Genomic DNA, 20732 nt, shown 5'->3' with positions numbered 1-20732 from the left:
GAAGATCTTTGCATCCTCGCTCTCCACCGGAGTTATACCTGAGGACTGGAGGGAGGCAAATGTAATTCCTCCGTTCAAGAAAGGAAATAGGGAAATCCCCGGCAATTACAGACCAGTCAGTCTCACGTCTGTCATCTGCAAGGTGTTAGAGAGGATTCTGAGGGATAGGATTTATGATCATCTGGAAGAGCATGGCTTGATTAAAGGCAGTCAGCATGGCTTTGTGAGGGGCAGGTCATGCCTCACAAGTCTTACTGAGTTCTTTAAGGATGTTACTAGACAAGTTGATGAGGGTCGAGCAGTGGATGTGGTGTATCTGGACTTCAGCAAGGCATTTGATAAGGTTCCCCATGGTAGGCTTGTTCAGAAGGTCAGGAGGAATGGGATACAGGGAAATTTAGCTGCCTAGATACAGAATTGGCTGGCCGACAGAAGACAGCGAGTGGTAGTGGAAGGAAAGTATTCTGTCTGGAAGTCCGTGGTGAGTGGTGTTCCACAGGGCTCTGTCCTTGGGCCCCTACTGTTTGTAATTTTTATTAATGACTTGGATGAGGGGATTGAAGGATGGGTCAGCAAGTTTGCAGATGACACAAATGGTTGGAGGTGTCGTTGACAATATAGAGGACTGTTGTAGGCTGCAGCATGACATTGACAGGATGCAGAGATGGGCTGAGAGGTGGCAGATGGAGTTCAACCTGGATAAATGTGAGGTGATGCATTTTGGAAGATCGAATATGAAAGTTGAGTACAGGATTAAAGACAGGATTCTTGGCAGTGTGGAGGAACAGTGGGATCTTGGTGTGCAGGTACATAGATCCCTTAAAATGGCCACCCAAGTGGACAGGGTTGTTAAGAAAGCATATGGTGTTTTGGCTTTCATTAACAGGGGGATTGAGTTTAAGAGTCGTGAGATCTTGTTGCAGCTCTATAAAACTTTGGTTAGACCGCACTTGGAACACTGCATCCAGTTCTGGTCGCCCTATTATAGGAAAGATGTGGATGCTTTGGAGAGGGTTCAGAGGAGGTTTACCAGGATGCTGCCTGGACTTGGAGGGCTTATCTTATGAAGAGAGGTTGACTGAGCTCAGACGTTTTTCATTGGAGAAAAGGAGGAGGAGAGGGGACCGAATTGAGGTATACAAGATAATGAGAGGCATAGATAGAGTTGATAGCCAGAGACTTTTTCCCAGGGCAGAAATTGTTAACATAGTTTTAAGCTGTTTGGCGGAAAGTATAGAGGGGATGTCAGAGGTGGGTTCTTTACGTGGAGAGTTGTGAGAGCATGGAATGCGTTGCCAGCAGCAGTTGTGGAAGCGAGGTCATTGGGGACATTTAAGAGACTACTGGACATGCATATGGTCACAGAGATTTGAGGGTTTGTACATTAGGTTTACCTTACATGAGGATCAATGGTCAACACAACATCGTGGGCTGAAGGGCCTGTTCTGTGCTGTACTGTTCTATGTTCTATATTCTAAATGGAGCATATTTGGGGAAATCTGAAATTGTCCATCGTGGCAGAAAAAATATGAAAAAAGGGCATGATGTAGATGGTGAGAGATTGCAGAGCTCTGAGCTGCAGAGGGATCTGAGTGTCCGTGTGGATAAATCAAAAAGATGTTGGTGCGACAGTACAGCAAGCAATTAGGAAAGACGACAGAATGTCCTCCTCATTTATTGTGAGAGAAATTGAACACAAATATCAGGTTAAAATCCAAAATATATTGGAGAAACTCAGCAGGTCTGGCAGTATCTGTGGAGAGAGAAACAGAGCTAAAGTGTTGAGTCCAGTCTGACTGTTCTCCAGACCTCCATTTCCCTCAATTCTATTTCTCTGTCCATAACTGTTGTCAGACCTGCTGAGTTTCTCCAGGACTTTCTATTTGCTGTTTTGTAACCAGCTTGTTCTCCATCCTGCTCCTTGTCCCCTGCCTCCACGTGTATTTGAATCATTTCAGTAAAGAGCTTGTTAATCCTCATGGACCCAGCTCCCATATATTAGCCCAGTCAATAATGTCCCACACAGAGAGATCTACAAACCATCATCTCGTCCTGAAGCGATCACTTTGATTTTCCTTTCACTGCTTTCTTTGGAATCTGATTTTTGATGATTAAATGGAAAATGAGTGTGAAAAGTTCACAATTCAAAAGTGTGTCACTGTCACATGTTGCCTTGTACTCACACTCACACATTGCAGCAGCCACTGAATGACTCAGCTCACCATGAGCTGCATTCCCATCGCTCAAAGGGCCAGCTCAGGGTTGGATTGGGGTCAGCTCATTTCACCAGGAAACTGTGGGTTCAATCCCAGTGTCTCCAGGGTGAGTGTGTGTCTCTTACTGCCCGAGGCTGAGACTGTCCCCAGTGTAACAGGGTCCTGAGATACAGAGGGATCAAAGTGTCGATGTGGATAAATCAAAACATGATGGTGTGTGATGGTGCAGCAGGTAAATAGGAAAGAGAACACAATGTTCTCGTGAAATGTGAAGGAAATAGAGCATAAATGTCTGGATAAATACCAAAACTTATTGGAGAAACCCAGCAGGTCTGGCACAATCCGTGGAGCGATAAACAGAGGTAAATGTGTTGCAACCCATCTGAGTGTTCTTCATTATCCCATTTCCCTCAAATCTATTTCTCTGTCCATAACTGTTGTCAGACCTGATGTGTTTCTCCAGGAATTTCTATTTGCTGTTTTGTAACCAGCTTGCTCTCCATCCTGCTCCTTGTCCCCTTCCTCCACGTGTATTTGAATCATTTCAGTAAAGAACTTGTTAATCCTCATGGACCCAGCTCCCATATATTAGCCCAGTCAATAATGTCCCACACACAGAGATCTACAAACCATCATCTCGTCCTGAAGCGATTACTTTGATTTTCCTTTCACCGCTTTCTTTGGAATCTGAAATGGAAACGGATTTTTGATGATCAAATGTAAAATGAGTGTGAAATGTTCACAATTGAAAAGTGTGTCACTGTCACACGTTGATTCTTGCTCACACTCACACATTGCAGCAGCCACTGAGTGGCTCAGCTCACCATCAGCTGCATTCCCATCACTCGAAGGGCCAGCTCAGGGTTGGATTGGGGTCAGTCATTTCACAAGGAAACTATGGGTTGAATCCCAGAGTCTCCAGGCTGAAGGAGAGTCTCACTTATAGTTTACACTCAGATTTTTTAAGGAATGTCTGTAATCCATTTTCTTATATCTAAAGTCAAACTCCTCACTCCCACTATCCTGAAACCTCTGAATCCTGGAAATCCCTCCCTGGGTGGTCCCAAGCCACGTTTTTAAAACATTTAAAGCTGGGGAAATTCCCAGGACTTGATCAGACATACCCCAGAACTCTGTGGGTTGGTCAGGAAGTAATTGCTGACCCCCTTGCAGGGATATTTGTATCATTGATAGTCACATGTGAGATGCCAGGAGACTGGAGGATGGGTATCGTACTGCCATTGTTTAAAAAAGCTGGTAAGGAAATGCCAGGAAACGATAGACCAGTGAGCCTGATGTCAGTGGTGGGTGAGTTATTGGAGGGGATCCTGAGGGACAGGATTTACATGTATTTGGAAAGGCAGGGACTGATTAGGGATAGTCAACATGGCTCTGTGTGTGGGAAATTATGTCCCACTGTCTTGATTGAGTTTTTTGAAGATGTGACAAAGATGATTGATGAAGGCAGAGCGGGAGATGTTGTCTGTATGAAGATCAGTAAGGCGTTCGTCAAGGCTCTGTTTGGTAGACTGATTAGCAAAGTTAATCACCTGGAATAATGGGACAGCTTGTCATTTGGATACAGAATTGGATCGAAGATAGGAGACAGAGTGTGGTGGTGGGGAGCAGCTTTTTGGACTGGAGGCCTGTGACCAGTGGTGTGCCACAAGGTCCGGTGCTGGGTTCACTGCTTTTCCTCATTTATATCAATCGTTTGGATGTGAATATAGGAGGTACAGATACTAGATGTGCTGGTGAGACCAAATTGGTGGTGTAGTGAGACGATTCTGTGTTGTATTGCTGAACTAAGGGACCTGGGGGGAATGAACAGAGTTCCTTGAAATTGGAGTTACAGGCAGACAGGATAGTGAAGGCGGCATTTGGTATGCTTGCCTTTATTGGTCAGTGCATGGAGTGTAGTGATTGGGAGGTCATGTTGTGACTGTACAGGACATCGGTTGGGTCACTTTTGGTATGCTGTGTTCAATTCTGGTCTGTCTTCTATAGAAAGATGTTGTGAAACTTGAAAGGGTTCAGAAAAGATTTACAAGAATGTGGCCAGGTTTGGAGAGTTTGATCTATAAGGAGAAGCTGAATAGGGTGGAGCTGTTTTCCCTGGATTTTCGGAGGATGAGGGTTGATGTTATAGAGGTTTATAATAATATAAGGGACAGACAAGTTCTTTTCTTCAGAGAAGGGATTCCAAACCTCGAGGGCATAAGTTTAATGTGAGAGGGAAAAGATGAAAAAGGAACCTAAGGGGCAACTTTTTCACTCAGAGATTGTTACGTGTATGGAATGAGCTGCCAGAGGAGGTGGTGGAGGTTAGTACAATTGCAACATTTCAAAGGCATTTGGATGGGTGCATGAATAGGAAGGGTGTAGAGGGGACATGGAGCCAATGCTGGCAAATGGGGTTAATTAATTTGGGATATCTGTTGGCATGGATGAGTTGGACTGAAGGGTCTGTTTCTGTGCTGCACATCTCAGTGACTCGAACAGTTACAAATGAAGAAGGCAGCTCACCACCACTTTCTCACGGGACACCGAGGATGGGCAATAAATACTGGGCCCAGTCTGTGACTCCGGTGACCCATGGAGAATATAAAGTTAATCTGATAACAAATAAGAATGTCTCGTAATGGTTCATCAACACTGATGAAGACCCTCAGTTTGATGTCATCAACAGGTTTTGAAATTGTATTTCTGATTCCCCAGTCCAAGTTGATTCTGTAAATGGTGACCAACAGTGATCCCAGCCCTGATCCCGAAGGAACACCACTTCCCACACTCATCCCGGTCTGAGTAACATGCTTTAAGCCTCACACTGTGCTTCGTATCCAGATTGCTCTCCATCCTCCTCCTTGCCCCCTGCCTCCACGTGTATTTGAATCATTTCAATAAAGAGCTTGTTAATCCTCATGGACCCAGCTCCCATATATTAGCCCAGTCAATAATGTCCCAGACAGAGATCTACAAACCATCATCTCGTCCTGAAGCGATCACTTTGATTTTTCTTTCACCACTTTCATCGGAATCTGAAATGTAAACAAGTTTTTGATGATCAAATGGAAAATGAGTGTGAAATGTTCACAATTGAAAAGTGTGTCCCTGTCACATGTTGCTTTTTGCTCACACTCACACATTGCAGCAGCCACTGAATGGCTCAGCTCACCATCAGCTGCATTCCCATTGCTCGAAGGGCCAGCTCTGGGTTGGATTGAGGACGGCTCATGTGGGTTGAGTCCTGGAGTCTCCAGGTTGAGTGTGAGTCTGAGATGGCGATGACCATCTCCAATTGGAGAGAATATAATCACCACCCCTTGGCGGCACACCTCAGGAATCTGGTGGAATATTCCCCACTTGGCTGGATGAGTACAGTTCCAAAAACACTCAAGATGCTCAACATCATCCAGGATAAACCAGCCTGGTTGATTGGTACCATATCCACAAACATTCACTTCCTCCATCACCAATGCTCAGGTGCAGCGGTGTGTACTCACTACAAGAATGCACTATAGAAATACACCAAAGATCCTCAGGCAGCACATTCTAAACCCATGACCACTTCTATCTAGAAGCACAAGGGGAGCAGTTACATGGGAACACCCCGCTCTGTATATTCCCCTTCAATCCACTCACCATCCTGACTTGGATATATATCGCCATTCCTTCAGTGTCATTGGGTCAAAACCCCGGATTCCCTCCCTGAGGACATTTGGATCTATTGACAGCACATGGACAGCAGTGGTTCATAAAGGCAGCTCACCCCCACCTTCTCAAGGGCTGACTGGAGATGGGCAATAAATGCTCACCCAGCGAGGGACACACATGGCCCCTGAGAGAATAATAAGAAGATTCAAGAAGGTAAAAATCTAAACACATCTCCAGTGTTAATGCAATTGTCAATGGATTAATCAGCAATTATGTGGTAGATATGGGGACAGGTTAAAATAGAAATATAGACCCCTTGAGTCTCCACGTGACTCGCTTTTATGAAGAATCTTGAACAAAAAGAAGAAGATTTCAGTTCCCCAATCCCAGGAAAGTCATTGCGTCCTGAGTTTGGAATTGCATCTCCTGCGAATTGGATTCAATTTTCTCCTCACCCTCCTCACACACAAACTGAGCTCTCATCTAAAGTATAGTTCACACTCACACCGTGATTCCTAGCTTTGAATTAGGCAATTGTTCACTCACTGGAATTGTGGTTGTTTCTGTTCCACTTTCCAATCTCATCCGATTCTGAAACAGAAAGAAGAGAGTAAGTGTTGTCCACTGAAGATTATACTTGAAAGAGAAAGATTTGAGAACTGATGACATCATTGATTTCACAGTAATTGGGGGGAAAAGGGGCAGGGAGTGAGGGATTGTGTATGTCCCACACTGACCCCATGCTGACCTCTCCTGGGTGATGGGACCGGTTTGGTTTGGACTTTGTTCCTGAGACATCGCCTCAGGTTTCAAATAATCCAGGATCTCAATCCAGAACCTGGACTGGATCTGGAGGGGCCGTTCGGGTCTGCACTGGGATTGGATTGGAATCAAGTAGCAGCCGACACGAACCCCATTTGGAAGAAACAGTGACCAGTCAGACTGCGGTCTCTGGTTAATTCCTGACGCGGGACGATGTGATACTGAAATCTCTGTGAGGTACCTGCTGTCTCTGCAGAGTGACTCTCCTTCTGGGAGGATCAGGGATAGAATGAAGAGAATTTCAGTTCCCCAATCCAAGGATAGTCTCTATGTCCCATTATCAGAATTATTTGATAAGCCCTTGTTTTAATGATATTTACATCTGTAACTGTGACGTGTTGTTGAAAGATGGGGTTAAGTACCTTTAATATCAGGCTCACTCTCATTCTCCGCTGAGTCTGAAATAGAGGGAACAGGATTTCAGCTTCCAGAGCACACACTCTGATACCTGAATGATTTTCAATGATCCCCCTCCCACTGTAAACCCTCCCCCCACACTCAGCACTTGCCCAGTGGACATCTCTAAAATCGAGCGTCAGTTGGAAATGCACACACTTTATTGAGGAGAGAGGCAGGCCATTCAATCCAGGACTCTCAGCTGGGATTTACCTTCTACACAACTTCCTTTAAACACTCTTCATCCTTGTTTTCCCCAGTTTGTCTGCCTTTCCAGGTTTTTATTAGATCTGTTGATATTATTGACCTCAGTCGCTCTCTCTGATCATTCTCTGGATCAACACATTTCTCTGAATTCTGTCTTGCATTTATTACACAAAGTGTTGTATTTGGTGTTTCCACAGGAACAGATATCAAGCCCCTGTCACCATATTAAGGTGTAATTTGTTGGTTGAGTCCTCAGTCAGGTCACACTTTAGTCCTCAGTCTCTCAGCTACAATCTTCACTGAGCCTCTGAAGCTGGGTCCTGACTTTGTTCTGTCTTGTTATTAAACCCATCCACATCTGCATTACTCCTCATTATTATCCAGCCCCTGTTCCTCTCTTCATGGTGTGTCCCAGGTTTCTGATCGATAGAACAAAGCCAATCTCACAACTGGTTTGTAGATCCTTCCTTTCACTTTCAGTGAACCCTTCCTGTCAAATAATGTTCCCCGGAACCTCCTCCGAACCCTCCAGACCAGACTGAACACATTGTTTAACTTTCATTTCCTGTTTCCATCTCATGGCACCACAGGCCCCAATGACATGAAGCTGTTGATTTAGTGTCGGTCTGCTCCCAGAATCTTCACTCTGAAGCTCTTTCCTCAGCTCAAACTGACCGTCCATGAATTGTGTCATCAGTATCCTCACTGTCATCGACCTGTCACCCAGACCTTGCCTCCTCTTCTCCAGATGTTGACATGTTCCCCTCATCCCTACCATACAGCTCCATCGGCTGGGCAGTTGGTTTGTGATGGAAAGTGATGCCAACAGTGTGGGTTCAATTCCTCCACCAGCTGAGGTGACCAAGTAGGTCCTTCTCTCTCAATGTCTCCAACTGCCTTTGGTATGTTGACTCTCAGGTTAAAGCACCTCCAGTCGTCTGTCTGTATTGAGCGAGTAGTCCTTGGAGCCTCTAAGATTATGTCAACTTCCCCAATAATATAACCTCATAAATTACTGCAGTATGAAGTTCATCCCTTGTCTCCGGCTCCTCTTAAAGTTTGAAATTCCACCCAGTTTCTGACACCAATTTTTTTTTCTCCAAATGGTGATGTACAGTGATCCGTGCATCGATCCCTGAGGAACACCACTTCCCACATTTCTCCCAAATCTGTGTAAATCGCTTTCACCCCACCAACTCTGTGTTTGCTGTTTTGCAACTATCCTGCTCCTTGTCCCCTTCCTCCACGTGTATTTGAATCATTTCAATAAACAGCTTGTTCATCCCCATGGACCCAGCTCCCATATATTAGCCCAGTCAATAACGCCCCACACAGAGAGATCTACAAACCATCATCTCGTCCTGAAGCGATCACTTTGATTTTCCTTTCTTTGCTTTCTTTGGAATCTGAAATGGAAACAGGTTTTTGATGATGAAATGGAAAATGAGTGTGAAATGTTCACAATGAAAAGTGTGTCCCTGTCACATGTTGCTTTTTGCTCACACTCACACATTGCAGCAGCCACTGAATGGCTCAGCTCACCATGAGCCGCATTCCCAACACCTGGAAAAACTGCAGGTTGAATCCCAGAGTCTCCAGAGTGAGTCTGAGTCTCACTTCCTGCCCGGGACAGAGACTGTCCTGAACGCACATTCCCTGGTCTCCTGGCTGTCCCGATACAGGAACAGTGAGCTGAGTACGGACTCTGCGGTCTGAGCTTTGGCTTTCCATCCAAGGCAAGTGAATCCAAACAGCTTCCCAGAATCATTAGCGCAATCATCACAAGATAATTCAGCAGGGATTGTTAGAAACAGAGACAGATTAAATAGAAATATCAATACCTCGAGCCTCTGAGTGACTTGTTCTTTGTGCAGAATCTGGAATAGAAAAAACCAGATTTTCAGTTTCCCAATCTCAGTACAGCCTCTATGTCCCATTATCAGAACAGTTGTAAAACTGTCCCTCCTGTTTTAAGGATACTTAAATCTGTAACGGTGATGTGTTGTTGAAAGATGGGGATAAATACCTTTAGTATCAGGTGCACTCTCATTCTCCGCTGAGTCTGAAACAAAGGGAACAGGATTTCAGCTTCCAGAGCACATGCTCTGATATCCAAATGCTTTGCAATGATCCCCCTCCCACTGTAAACCCTCCCCCCTCACTCAGCACTTGGGCAGGGGACACCATCAGAATTGAGCTTTAGTTGGAAATGCACACAGTATTTCGAGGAGAGAGACAGGCCATTCAATCCAATACTGTCTGCTGGGATTTACCTGCTACACAATTTCCTTTAAACACTCTTCATTCTTCTCTTCCTTTTCTAAGGTGTCTTTATCCAGCTTCTTGTTAAATCTGTTGATATTATTGACCTTAATCGCTCTAACTGGGAGCGAGATCCACATTCTGATCATTCTCTGGATCAACACATTTCTCTGAATTCTGTCTTGCATTTATTACACAAAGTGTTATATTTGGTGTTTCCACAGGAACAGATATCAAGCCCCTGTCACCATATTAAGGTGTAATTTGTTGGTTGAGTCCTCAGTCAGGTCACACTTTAGTCCTCAGTCTCTCAGCTACAATCTTCACTGAGCCTCTGAAGCTGGGTCCTGACTTTGTTCTGTCTTGTTATTAAACCCATCCACATCTGCATTACTCCTCATTATTATCCAGCCCCTGTTCCTCTCTTCATGGTGTGTCCCAGGTTTCTGATCGATAGAACAAAGCCAATCTCACAACTGGTTTGTAGATCCTTCCTTTCACTTTCAGTGAACCCTTCCTGTCAAATAATGTTCCCCGGAACCTCCTCCGAATCCTCCAGACCAGATTGAACCCATTGTTTAACTTTCATTTCCTGCTTCCATCTCATGGCACCACAGGCCCCAATGACATGAAACTGTTGATTTAGTGTCGGTCTTCTCCCAGAATCTTCACTCTGAAGCTATTTCCTCAGCTCAAACTGACCGTCCATCAAGTGTGCCGTCAGTCTCCTGACTATCATCGACCTGTCACCCAGAGCTTTCCTCCTCTTCTCCAGATGTTGACATGTTCCCCTCATCCCTACCATACAGCTCCATCGGCTGGGCAGCTGATTCGTGATGGAAAGTGATGCCAACAGTGTGGGTTCAATTCCTCCACCAGCTGAGGTGACCAAGTAGGTCCCTCCCTCTCAATGTCTACAACTGCCTTTGGTATGTTGACTCTCAGGTTAAACCTCCTCGAGCTTCTGTCTCTAATGGGAGGGTAGCCCTTGGGTCCTCTGGGATTATGGCATGTTTCCCAACAATATAATCTCTCAAATTACTGCGGTATGAAGTTCATCCCCATTTTGTTGTCCTTCGCACAGTGTGAATCTCCATCGAACTACACCGCCAAATTGTTTCTGTAAAGGATGATCCTCAGTGATCCTAGCACTAATCCCTGAGGAACTGTTTTTGTTGTTTTGTAACCAGCTTGCACTCCATCGTGTTCCTTGTCCCCTGCCTCCAAGTGTATTTAGATTACTTTAGATTACTTACATCGTGGAAACAGGCCTTTCGGCCCAAGAGGTCCACACCGACCCGTCGAAGCGCAACCCACCCAGACCCCCTACATTTTACCCCTTCACCTAACACTACGGGGCAATTTAGCATGGCCAATTCACCTAACCTGCACATTTTTGGACTGTGGGAGGAAACCGGAGCACCCGGAGGAAACTCAGGCAGACACCCATGCAGAATTATTTCAATAAAGATCTTGTTAATCCTCATGGACCCAGCTCCCATATATTAGCCCAGTCAATAATGTCCCACACACAGAGATCTACAAACCATCATCTTGTCCTGAAGCGATCACTTTGATTTTTCTTTCACCGCTTTCTTTAGAATCTGAAATGGAAACGTGTTTTTGATGATCAAATAGAAAATGAGTGTGAAATGTTCACAATTGTAAAGTGTGTCCCTGTCACACGTTGCTTTTTGCTCACACTCACACATTGTAGCAGCCACTGAATTGCTCAGCATTCCCATCGCTTGAAGGGCCAGCTCGGGGTTAGATTGGGGTCGGCTCATTTCACCAAGAAATTGCGGGTGAGGTAGAGTCTCACTTAAAGTTTACACTCAGATTTTTTCGGGAATGTGTGTAATTCATTTTCCTCCAGCTAAAGCCAAACCCCTCATTCCCTTTATCCTGAAATTTCTGAATCCTGGAAATCCCTCTCTTCTGAACTGCACTGAATTGTCCCAAGCCGCGTCTTAAAATATATAAAGCTGGAGAATTTCCCAGGACTGGATCAGGTGTCACCCAGAACTCTGTGGAATACTCAGGAAGTGATTGCTGACCCCCTTTGCTGGGATACTTGTATCATTGATAGTCATGTGTAAGATGCCGAAGACTGCTGGCTGGGTATCGTACTGCCATCGTTTAAGAAAGGTGGTAAGGAAATGCCAGGAAACTCTAGACCGGTGAGCCTGATGTCAGTGGTGGATGAGTTATTGGAGGGCTCCTGAGGGACAGGATTCACATTTATTTGGAAATGCAAGAACTGACTAGAACGAGTTCACATGACTTTGTGCATGGGAAATCATGTCTCACTAACTCAATTGAGTTTTTGAAGAAGTGAGAAAGAAGATTGATGAAGGCAGCGCGGGAGATGTTGTCTGTATGAAGATCAGTAAGGCATTTGACAAGGTTCCATATGATAGACTGGCTAGCAAGGTTGGATCACAAGGAAATCTAGCCATTTTGATATAAAATTGGCTTGAAGGTAGGAGACAGTTGGTGGTGATGGAAAGTGAGGCCAACAGTGTGGGTTCACTTCCTCCACCAGCTGAGAGAACCAAGTAGGTGCCTCCCTCTCAATGTCTCTAACTGCCTTTGGTATGTTGACTCTCAGTTTAAAGCACCTCCAGTCGTCTCTTTGTAATGAGCGAGTAGCCCTTTTAGGTCCTCTGGGATTATGGCAACTTCCCCAATAATATAATCTCAAAAGTTACTGCAATATGAATTTTATGCACATACTGGCTGAAATTCCATCTAATTTCTGACACTAAATTGTTCTGTAAATGGTGACCAACAGTGATCCCAATGTGGAACATCACCTCCCACATTGCCGCCAGTCTGTGTAATGTGCTTTTACCACCACTCTGTGTTTGCTGTTTTGTAACCAGCTTGCTCTACATCCTGCTCCTTGTCTCCTGCCTCCACGTGTATTTGAATCATTTCAATAAAGAGCTTGTTAATCCTCATGGACCCAGCTCCCATATATTAGCCCAGTCAATAATGCCCCACACACAGAGAGATCTACAAACCATCATCTCGTTCTGAAGTGATCACTTTGATTTTCCTTTCTTTGCTTTCTTTAGAATCTGAAATGGAAACGGATTTTTGATGATCAAATGGAAAATGAGTGTGAAATGTTCACAATTGAAAAGTGTGTCACTGTCACATGTTGCTTTTTGCTCACACTCACACATTGCAGCAGCCACTGAATGGCTCAGCTCACCATGAACTGCATTCCCATCATTCAAAGGGCCAGCTCAGGGTTGGATTGGGGTCAGCTCATTTCACCAGGAGACTGTGGGTTCAATCCCAGTGTCTCCAGGGTGAGTGTGTGTCTCTTACTGCCCGAGGCTGAGACTGTCCCTAAGATGGTTTTTCAGATACAGGAACAGTGAGCCAAGCACTGATTTGAGGCTTTGAGCTTTGGCTTTACATTCTTTGAGCTTTGGATCCATTAGCAGTGATTGATAGAAACAGGGACGGATTAAAATAGAAACATCGATACCATGAGCCTCCGAGTTAATCGTTATTTGTGCAGAATCTCAGAAGAGAATTTCAGTTCCTCAATCCCAGGAGAGCCTCTGTGTCCCATTATCAGAATAGGTTTAAACCTGCCCCATCTGTTTTAGTCTATTTAAATCTGTAACTGTGATGTGTTGTTGAAAGATGGGGATATGTACCTTTAGTATCAGGCCCACTCTCATTCTCTGCTGAGTCTGAAACAGAGAGAACAGGATTTCAGTTTCCAGACTGCACAATCCAATATTTGAATGGTTTTCAATGATCTCCCCCAACACCACCACTGCAAACTAACCCCACACTCAGCACTTGGGCAGGGGAGAGCCCTTGATATGAGTTGAAGCTGAATATCAGACCATTACTTAGTGAATGTAACTCTACTATTCCAAAATTAATGGATCCCGAGAGCAGAAACTTAGGGGACAGGGGTCCTTACATTTGTTCGAGGGAAGTTGTTGGATGCAACTGTTTAATTCGTGAAATCTGGACACTTGGAAAAGGTCAGGATAATCCCAAAAGTGTTACTGAGCACATGGAACGTATCCAGCACATTGTGACTGCACACCACCCAGCTCCCATATATTAGCCCAGTCAATAATGTCCCAGATAGAGATCTACAAACCATCATCTCGTCCTGAAGCGATCACTTTGATTTTCCTTTCACCGCTTTCTTTGGAATCTGAAATGGAAACAGGTTTTTGATGACCAAATGGAAAATGAGTGTGAAATGTTCACAATTGAAAAGTGTGTCCCTGTCACATGTTGCTTTTTGCTCACACTCACACATTGCAGCAGCCACTGAATGGCTCAGCTCACCATGAGCTGCATTCCCATCACCTGGAAAAACTGCAGGTTGAACTCCAGAGTCTCCGAGGGTGAGGGTGAGTGTGAGTCTGACTTCCTGCCTGGGTCAGAGACTGTCCTGAACCCACATTCCCTGTTCTCCTGGCTGTTCCGATACAGGAACAGTGAGCTGAGTACGGACTCTGGGATCTGAGCTTTGGCTTTCCATCCAAGGCCAATGAATCCAAACAGCTTCCCAGAATCATTAGCGCAATCATCAATAGATATTTCAGTGATGATTGTTAGAAACAGAGACAGATTAAAATAGAAATATCAATACCTCGAGCCGCTGAGTGACTTGTTCTTTGTGCAGAATCTGGAATAGAAAAAAACAGGTTTTCAGTTCCCCTATCTCAGTACAGCCTCTGTCTCCCATTATCAGAACAGTTTTAAAACTGCCCCTCCTGTTTTAATGATATTTAAATCTGTAACGGTGATGTGTTGTTGAAAGATGGGGATAAATACCTTTAGTATCAGGTGCACTCTCATTCTCCGCTGAGTCTGAAACAAAGGGAACAGGATTTCAGCTTCCAGAGCACATGCTCTGATATCCAAATGCTTTGCAATGATCCCCCTCCCACTGTAAACCCTCCCCCCTCACTCAGCACTTGGACAGCGGACACCATCAGAATTGAGCTTTAGTTGGAAATGCACACAGTATTTCGAGGAGAGAGGCAGGCCATTCAATCCAATACTGTCTGCTGGGATTTACCTGCTACACAATTTCCTTTAAACACTCTTCATTCTTCTCTTCCTTTTCTAAGGTGTGTTTATCCAGATTCTTGTTAAATCTGTTGATATTATTGACCTTAATCGCTCTGACTGGGAGCGAGATCCACATTCTGATCATTCTCTGGATCAACACATTTCTCTGAATTCTGTCTTGCATTTATTACACAAAGTGTTGTATTTGGTGTTTCCACAGGAACAGATATCAAGCCCCTGTCACCATATTAAGGTGTAATTTGTTGGTTGAGTCCTCAGTCAGGTCACACTTTAGTCCTCAGTCTCTCAGCTACAATCTTCACTGAGCCTCTGAAGCTGGGTCCTGACTTTGTTCTGTCTTGTTATTAAACCCATCCACATCTGCATTACTCCTCATTATTATCCAGCCCCTGTTCCTCTCTTCATGGTGTGTCCCAGGTTTCTGATCGATAGAACAAAGCCAATCTCACAACTGGTTTGTAGATCCTTCCTTTCACTTTCAGTGAACCCTTCCTGTCAAATAATGTTCCCCTGAACCTCCTCCGAATTCTCCAGACCAGATTGAACCCATTGTTTAACTTTCATTTCCTGTTTCCATCTCATGGCACCACAGGTCCCAATGACATGAAGCTATTGGTTTAGTGTCGGTCTGCTCCCAGAATCTTCACTCTGAAGCTCTTTCCTCAGCCCAAACTGACCGTCCATCAAGTGTGCCGTCGGTTTCCTGACTGTCATCACCCTGTCACCCAGAGCTTTCCTCCTCTTCTCCAGATGTTCACATGTTCCCCTCATCCCTACCATACAGCTCCATCGGCTGGGCAGCTGGTTTGTGATGGAAAGTGAGGACTCAACCAACAATTCCTCCACCAGCTGAGGTGACCAAGTAGGTCCCTCCCTCTCAATGTCTCCAACTGCCTTTGGTATGTTGACTCTCAGGTTAAAGCACCTCGAGCCTTCTGTCTCTAATGGGAGGGTAGCCCTTGGGTCCTCTGGGATTATGGCATGTTTCCCAACAATATAATCTCACAAGTTACTGCGGTATGAAGTTCATCCCCATTTTGTTGTCCTTTGCCCAGTTTGAATCTCCATCGAACTACACCGCCAAATTGTTTCTGTAAAGGATGATCCTCAGTGATCCTAGCACTAATCCCTGAGGAACTGTTTTTGTTGTTTTGTAACCAGCTTGCTCTCCATCCTGTTCCTTGTCCCCTGCCTCCAAGTGTATTTAGATTACTTTAGATTACTTACAGCATGGAAACAGGCCCTTCGGCCCAACAGGTCCACACCGACCCGTCGAAGCGCAACCCACCCAGACCCCCTACATTTTACCCCTTCACCTAACACTACGCGGTAATTTAGCATGGCCAATGCACCTAACCTGCACATTTTTGGATTGTGGGAGGAAACCGGAGCACCCGGAGGAAACTCATGCAGACACCCATGCACAATTACTTCAATAAAGATCTTGTTAATCCTAATGGACCCAGCTCCCATATATTAGCCCAGTCAATAATGCCCCACACACAGAGATCTACAAACCATCATCTCGTCCTGAAGCGATCACTTTGATTTTCCTTTCACCACTTTCTTTAGAATCTGAAATGGAAACGTGTTTTCCACACTCACACATTGCAGCAGTCACTGAATTGCTCAGCATTCCCATCGCTTGAAGGGCCAGCTCAGGGTTAGATTGGGGTCGGCTCATTTCACCAAGAAATTGCGGGTGAGGTAGAGTCTCACTTAAAGTTTACACTCAGAATTTTCAGGGAACGTGTGTAATTCATTTTCCTCCAGCTAAAGCCAAACCCCTCATTCCCTTTATCCTGAAATTTCTGAATCCTGGAAATCCCTCTCTTCCGAACTGCACTGAGTTGTCCCAAGCCGCATCTTAAAATATATAAAGCTGGAGAATTTCCCAGGACTGGACCCAGAACTCTGTGGAATACTCAGGAAGTGATTGCTGACCCCCATTGCTGGGATACTTGTAGCATTGATCGTCATGTGCAAGATGCCGAAGACTGCTGGCTGGGTATCGTACTGCCATCGTTTAAGAAAGGTGGTAAGGAAATGCCAGGAAACTCTAGACCGGTGAGCCTGATGTCAGTGGTGGATGAGTTGTTGGAGGGCTCCTGAGGGACAGGATTTACATGTATTTGGAAATGCAAGAACTGACTAGAACGAGTTCACATGACTTTGTGCATGGGAAATCATGTCTCACTAACTCAATTGAGTTTTTGAAGAAGTGAGAAAGAAGATTGATGAAGGCAGCGCGGGAGATGTTGTCTGTATGAAGATCAGTAAGGCATTTGACAAGGTTCCATATGATAGACTGGCTAGCAAGGTTGGATCACAAGGAAATCTAGCCATTTTGATATAAAATTGGCTTGAAGGTAGGAGACAGACGGTGGTGATGGAAAGTGAGGCCAACAGTGTGGATTCACTTCCTCCACCAGCTGAGATAACCAAGTAGGTGCCTCCCTCTCAATGTCTCCAACTGCCTTTGGTATGTTGACTCTCAGTTTAAAGCACCTCCAGTCGTCTCTTTGTAATCAGTGAGTAGCCCTTTTGGGTCCTCTGGGATTATGGCAACTTCCCCATTAATATAATCTCAAAAGTTACTGCAATATGAATTTTATTCACAATCTGGCTCCCCCCCACAATCTGAAATTCCATCTAATGTCTGACACTAAATTATTCTGTCAATGGTGACCAACAGTGATCCCAATGTGGAACATCACCTCCCACATTGCCGCCAGTCTGTGTAACGTGCTTTTACCACCACTCTGTGTTTGCTGTTTTGTAACCAGCTTGTTCTCCATCCTGCTCCTTGTCCCCTGCCTCCACGTGTATTAGAATCATTTCAGTAAAGAGCTTGTTAATCCTCATGGACCCAGCTCCCATATATTAGCCCAGTCAATAATGTCCCACACAGAGAGATCTACAAACCATCATCTCGTCCTGAAGCGAACACTTTGATTTTCCTTTCTTTGCTTTCTTTGGAATCTGAAATGGAAACGGGTTTTTGATGACCAAATGGAAAATGAGTGTGAAATGTTCACAATTGAAAAGTGTGTCCCTGTCACACGTTGCTTTTTGCTCACACTCACACAGTGCAGCAGCCACTGAATGACTCAGCTCACCATGAGCCGCATTCCCATCACCTGGAAACTGCAGGTTGAATCCCAGAGTCTCCAGAGTGAGTGTGAGTCTCACTTCCTGCCCAGGACTGAGACTGTCCTGAACCCACATTCCCTGGTCTCCTGACTGTTCCGATACAGGAATAGTGAGCTGAGTACGGACTCTGGGCTCTGAGCTATGGCTTTCCATGCAGGGCAAGTGAATCCAAACAGCTTCCCAGAATCATTAGTGCAATCATCACAAGATAATTCAGCAGTGATTGTTAGAAACAGGGACAGATTATAATAGAAATATTGACACTTTGAGCCTCTGAGTGACTTGTTCTTTGTGCAGAATCTGGAAGAGAATTTCACAGGAGAACCTCTCTGTCCCATTATCAGAGTAGTTTTAAACCTATCTTTCCTGTTTCAATGATATTTAAATCTGTAACTGTGACATGTTGTTGAAAGATGGGAATACGTACCTTCAGTATCAGGGGCACTTTCATTCTCCGCTGAGTCTGAAACAGAGGGAACAGGATTTCAGTTTCCAGACAACACATTCCAATATCTGAATGGTTTTCAATCAGCCCCGTCCCACTGCAAATATCCCCACACTCTTCACGTGGGTAGGATACAGCTCCAGATATGAGTTGAAGCTGAATATGAGATCATTACTTAATACATGTAACACCTTTATTCCAAAATTAATGGAGCCTAAGAGCAGGAAGTTAGAAGACAGTATCTTAACATCTGTCAGAGGGAAATTGTTGGAAGTAATTCATTAAAACAGTACGTTCTGAAAGGTCAGAATAATGCCAGTAGTGTTACTGTGTACATGGAGGATATCCAGCCCATTGTGTCTGCACGTCTCTCCAAATGATCAGCATGGCTTCGAGTCCTTCTCCTGCCTTTTCCCATTCACCTCGCACATTCTTCTCTATTTTAGTTATCATCCACTGAATGTTTTAGGGCGAGACATCAAAGTCTTGAATACAGGGTTAGCGTGGGATGCTCTTCAGAGGGTGTGTACAGAACTGATGGGCCAAATGGCCTCTTTCTGCTCTCTAGGGATTCTATGATCCAATGTCGGACGTATCAATGTCAAACCAGAGGGAGAAGCCCATCATAAATGGGTCATTTCAGGTTGGTGTGATGTAATGATGTGTGGTAAGAACAGGGATCAGTGATGGAACCTGAACCTTTTAACAATTTTTCGAAAGGACTTGGATGGAGGGAGGGATGAGATGGTGATGACATTTGCTGCTGAGTTTAGGAGAGGGATTTGCAAAATGGATGCGACAAAGGAAGAAAGGGATAAAGGGAGGTTCATGAATGTGCAAAGAGCAGACAAATGGAGCATATTTGGGGAAATCTGAAATTGTCCATCGTGGCAGAAAAAATATGAAAGAAGGACATGATGTAGATGGTGAGAGATTGCAGAGCTCTGAGCTGCAGAGGGATCTGAGTGTCCGTGTGGATAAATCAAAAAAATGTTGGTGTGGCAGTACAGCAAGCAATTAGGAAAGACGACAGAATGTCCTCCTCATTTATTGTGAGAGAAATTGAACACAAATATCAGGTTAAAATCCAAAATATATTGGAGAAACTCAGCAGGTCTGGCAGTATCTGTGGAGAGAGAAACAGAGCTAAAATGTTGAGTCCAGTCTGACTGTTCTCCAGAACTCCATTTCCCTCAATTCTATTTCTCTGTCCATAACTGTTGTCAGACCTGCTGAGTTTCTCCAGGACTTTCTATTTGCTGTTTTGTAACCAGCTTGCTCTCCATCCTGCTCCTTGTCCCCTGCCTCCACGTGTATTTGAATCATTTCAGTAAAGAGCTTGTTAATCCTCGTGGACCCAGCTCCCATATATTAGCCCAGTTTATAATGCCCCACACAGAGAGATCTACAAACCATCATCTTGTCCTGAAGCGATCACTTTGATTTTCCTTTCACTGCTTTCTTTGGAATCTGAAATCGGAACAGATTTTTGATGATCAAATAGAAAATGAGTGTGAAATGTTCACAATTGAAAAGAGTGTCCCTGTCACACGTTGCTTTTTGCTCACACTCACACATTGCAGCAGCCACTGAGTGGCTCAGCTCACCATCAGCTGCATTCCCATCGCTCAAAGGGCCAGCTCAGGGTTGGATTGGGGTCAGCTCATTTCACCAGGAGACTGTGGGTTCAATCCCAGTGTCTCCAGGGTGAGTGTGTGTCTCTTACTGCCCGAGGCTGAGACTGTCCCTAAGATGGTTTTTCAGATACAGGAACAGTGAGCCAAGCACTGATTTGAGGCTTTGAGCTTTGGCTTTCCATTCTTTGAGCTTTGGATCCATTAGCAGTGATTGATAGAAACAGGGATGGATTAAAATAGAAACATCGATACCATGAGCCTCCGAGTTAATCGTTATTTGTGCAGAATCTCAGAAGAGAATTTCAGTTCCTCAATCCCAGGAGAGCCTCTGTATCCCATTATCAGAATAGGTTTAAACCTGCCCCATTTATTTTAATCTATTTAAATCTGTAACTGTGATGTGTTGTTGAAAGATGGGGATAAGTACCTTTAGTATCAGGCCCACTCTCATTCTCTGCTGAGTCTGAAACAGAGAGAACAGGATTTCAGTTTCCAGACTGCACAATCCAATATCTGAATGGTTTTCAATGATCTCCCCCACCACCACCACTGCAAACTGACCCCACACTCAGCACTTGGGCAGGGGAGAGCCCTTGATATGAGTTGAAGCTGGATATCAGACTATTATTAAGTGAATATAACTCTACTATTCCAAAATTAATGGATCCTGAGAGCAGAAACTTAGGGGACAGGGGTCCTTACATTTGTTCGAGGGAAGTTGTTGGATGCAACTGTTTAAGACGTGAAATCTGGACACTTGGAAAAGGTCAGGATAATCCCAAAAGTGTTACTGAGCACATGGAACGTATCCAGCCCATTGTGTCTGCACACCTCCCAAAAAACCAACATGGCTTC

At 44.6% G+C, this 20732-nt stretch overlaps 1 protein-coding gene across 1 annotated transcript in view; it reads right to left on the bottom strand.

Annotated features, from left to right (window-relative positions):
* LOC140489128 (uncharacterized) overlaps nucleotides 1-20732 on the bottom strand; it is a 161049-nt gene that overhangs the window by 12488 nt on the left and 127829 nt on the right. Inside the window, exons 59-76 of the mRNA XM_072588362.1 lie at nucleotides 20305-20340; nucleotides 19654-19710; nucleotides 18223-18258; nucleotides 17568-17624; nucleotides 16161-16217; nucleotides 14382-14417; nucleotides 14197-14232; nucleotides 13696-13752; nucleotides 13235-13270; nucleotides 12584-12640; nucleotides 11105-11161; nucleotides 9322-9357; nucleotides 9137-9172; nucleotides 8645-8701; nucleotides 7055-7090; nucleotides 6417-6461; nucleotides 5198-5254; nucleotides 2847-2903 (exon numbers count right to left, since the gene is read on the bottom strand). Of these exons, the coding sequence (XP_072444463.1) occupies nucleotides 2847-2903; nucleotides 5198-5254; nucleotides 6417-6461; nucleotides 7055-7090; nucleotides 8645-8701; nucleotides 9137-9172; nucleotides 9322-9357; nucleotides 11105-11161; nucleotides 12584-12640; nucleotides 13235-13270; nucleotides 13696-13752; nucleotides 14197-14232; nucleotides 14382-14417; nucleotides 16161-16217; nucleotides 17568-17624; nucleotides 18223-18258; nucleotides 19654-19710; nucleotides 20305-20340 (846 nt within the window). The remainder of the gene's footprint in view (nucleotides 1-2846; nucleotides 2904-5197; nucleotides 5255-6416; nucleotides 6462-7054; nucleotides 7091-8644; nucleotides 8702-9136; nucleotides 9173-9321; nucleotides 9358-11104; nucleotides 11162-12583; nucleotides 12641-13234; nucleotides 13271-13695; nucleotides 13753-14196; nucleotides 14233-14381; nucleotides 14418-16160; nucleotides 16218-17567; nucleotides 17625-18222; nucleotides 18259-19653; nucleotides 19711-20304; nucleotides 20341-20732) is intronic.

This window comes from Chiloscyllium punctatum, chromosome 18 (genome assembly GCF_047496795.1).
Source record: "Chiloscyllium punctatum isolate Juve2018m chromosome 18, sChiPun1.3, whole genome shotgun sequence".
In the NCBI taxonomy this organism is placed as follows: Eukaryota; Metazoa; Chordata; class Chondrichthyes; order Orectolobiformes; family Hemiscylliidae; genus Chiloscyllium; species Chiloscyllium punctatum.
Note: the sequence above shows the minus strand (reverse complement) of the source record. Positions and strands in the feature narration are given on the sequence as shown.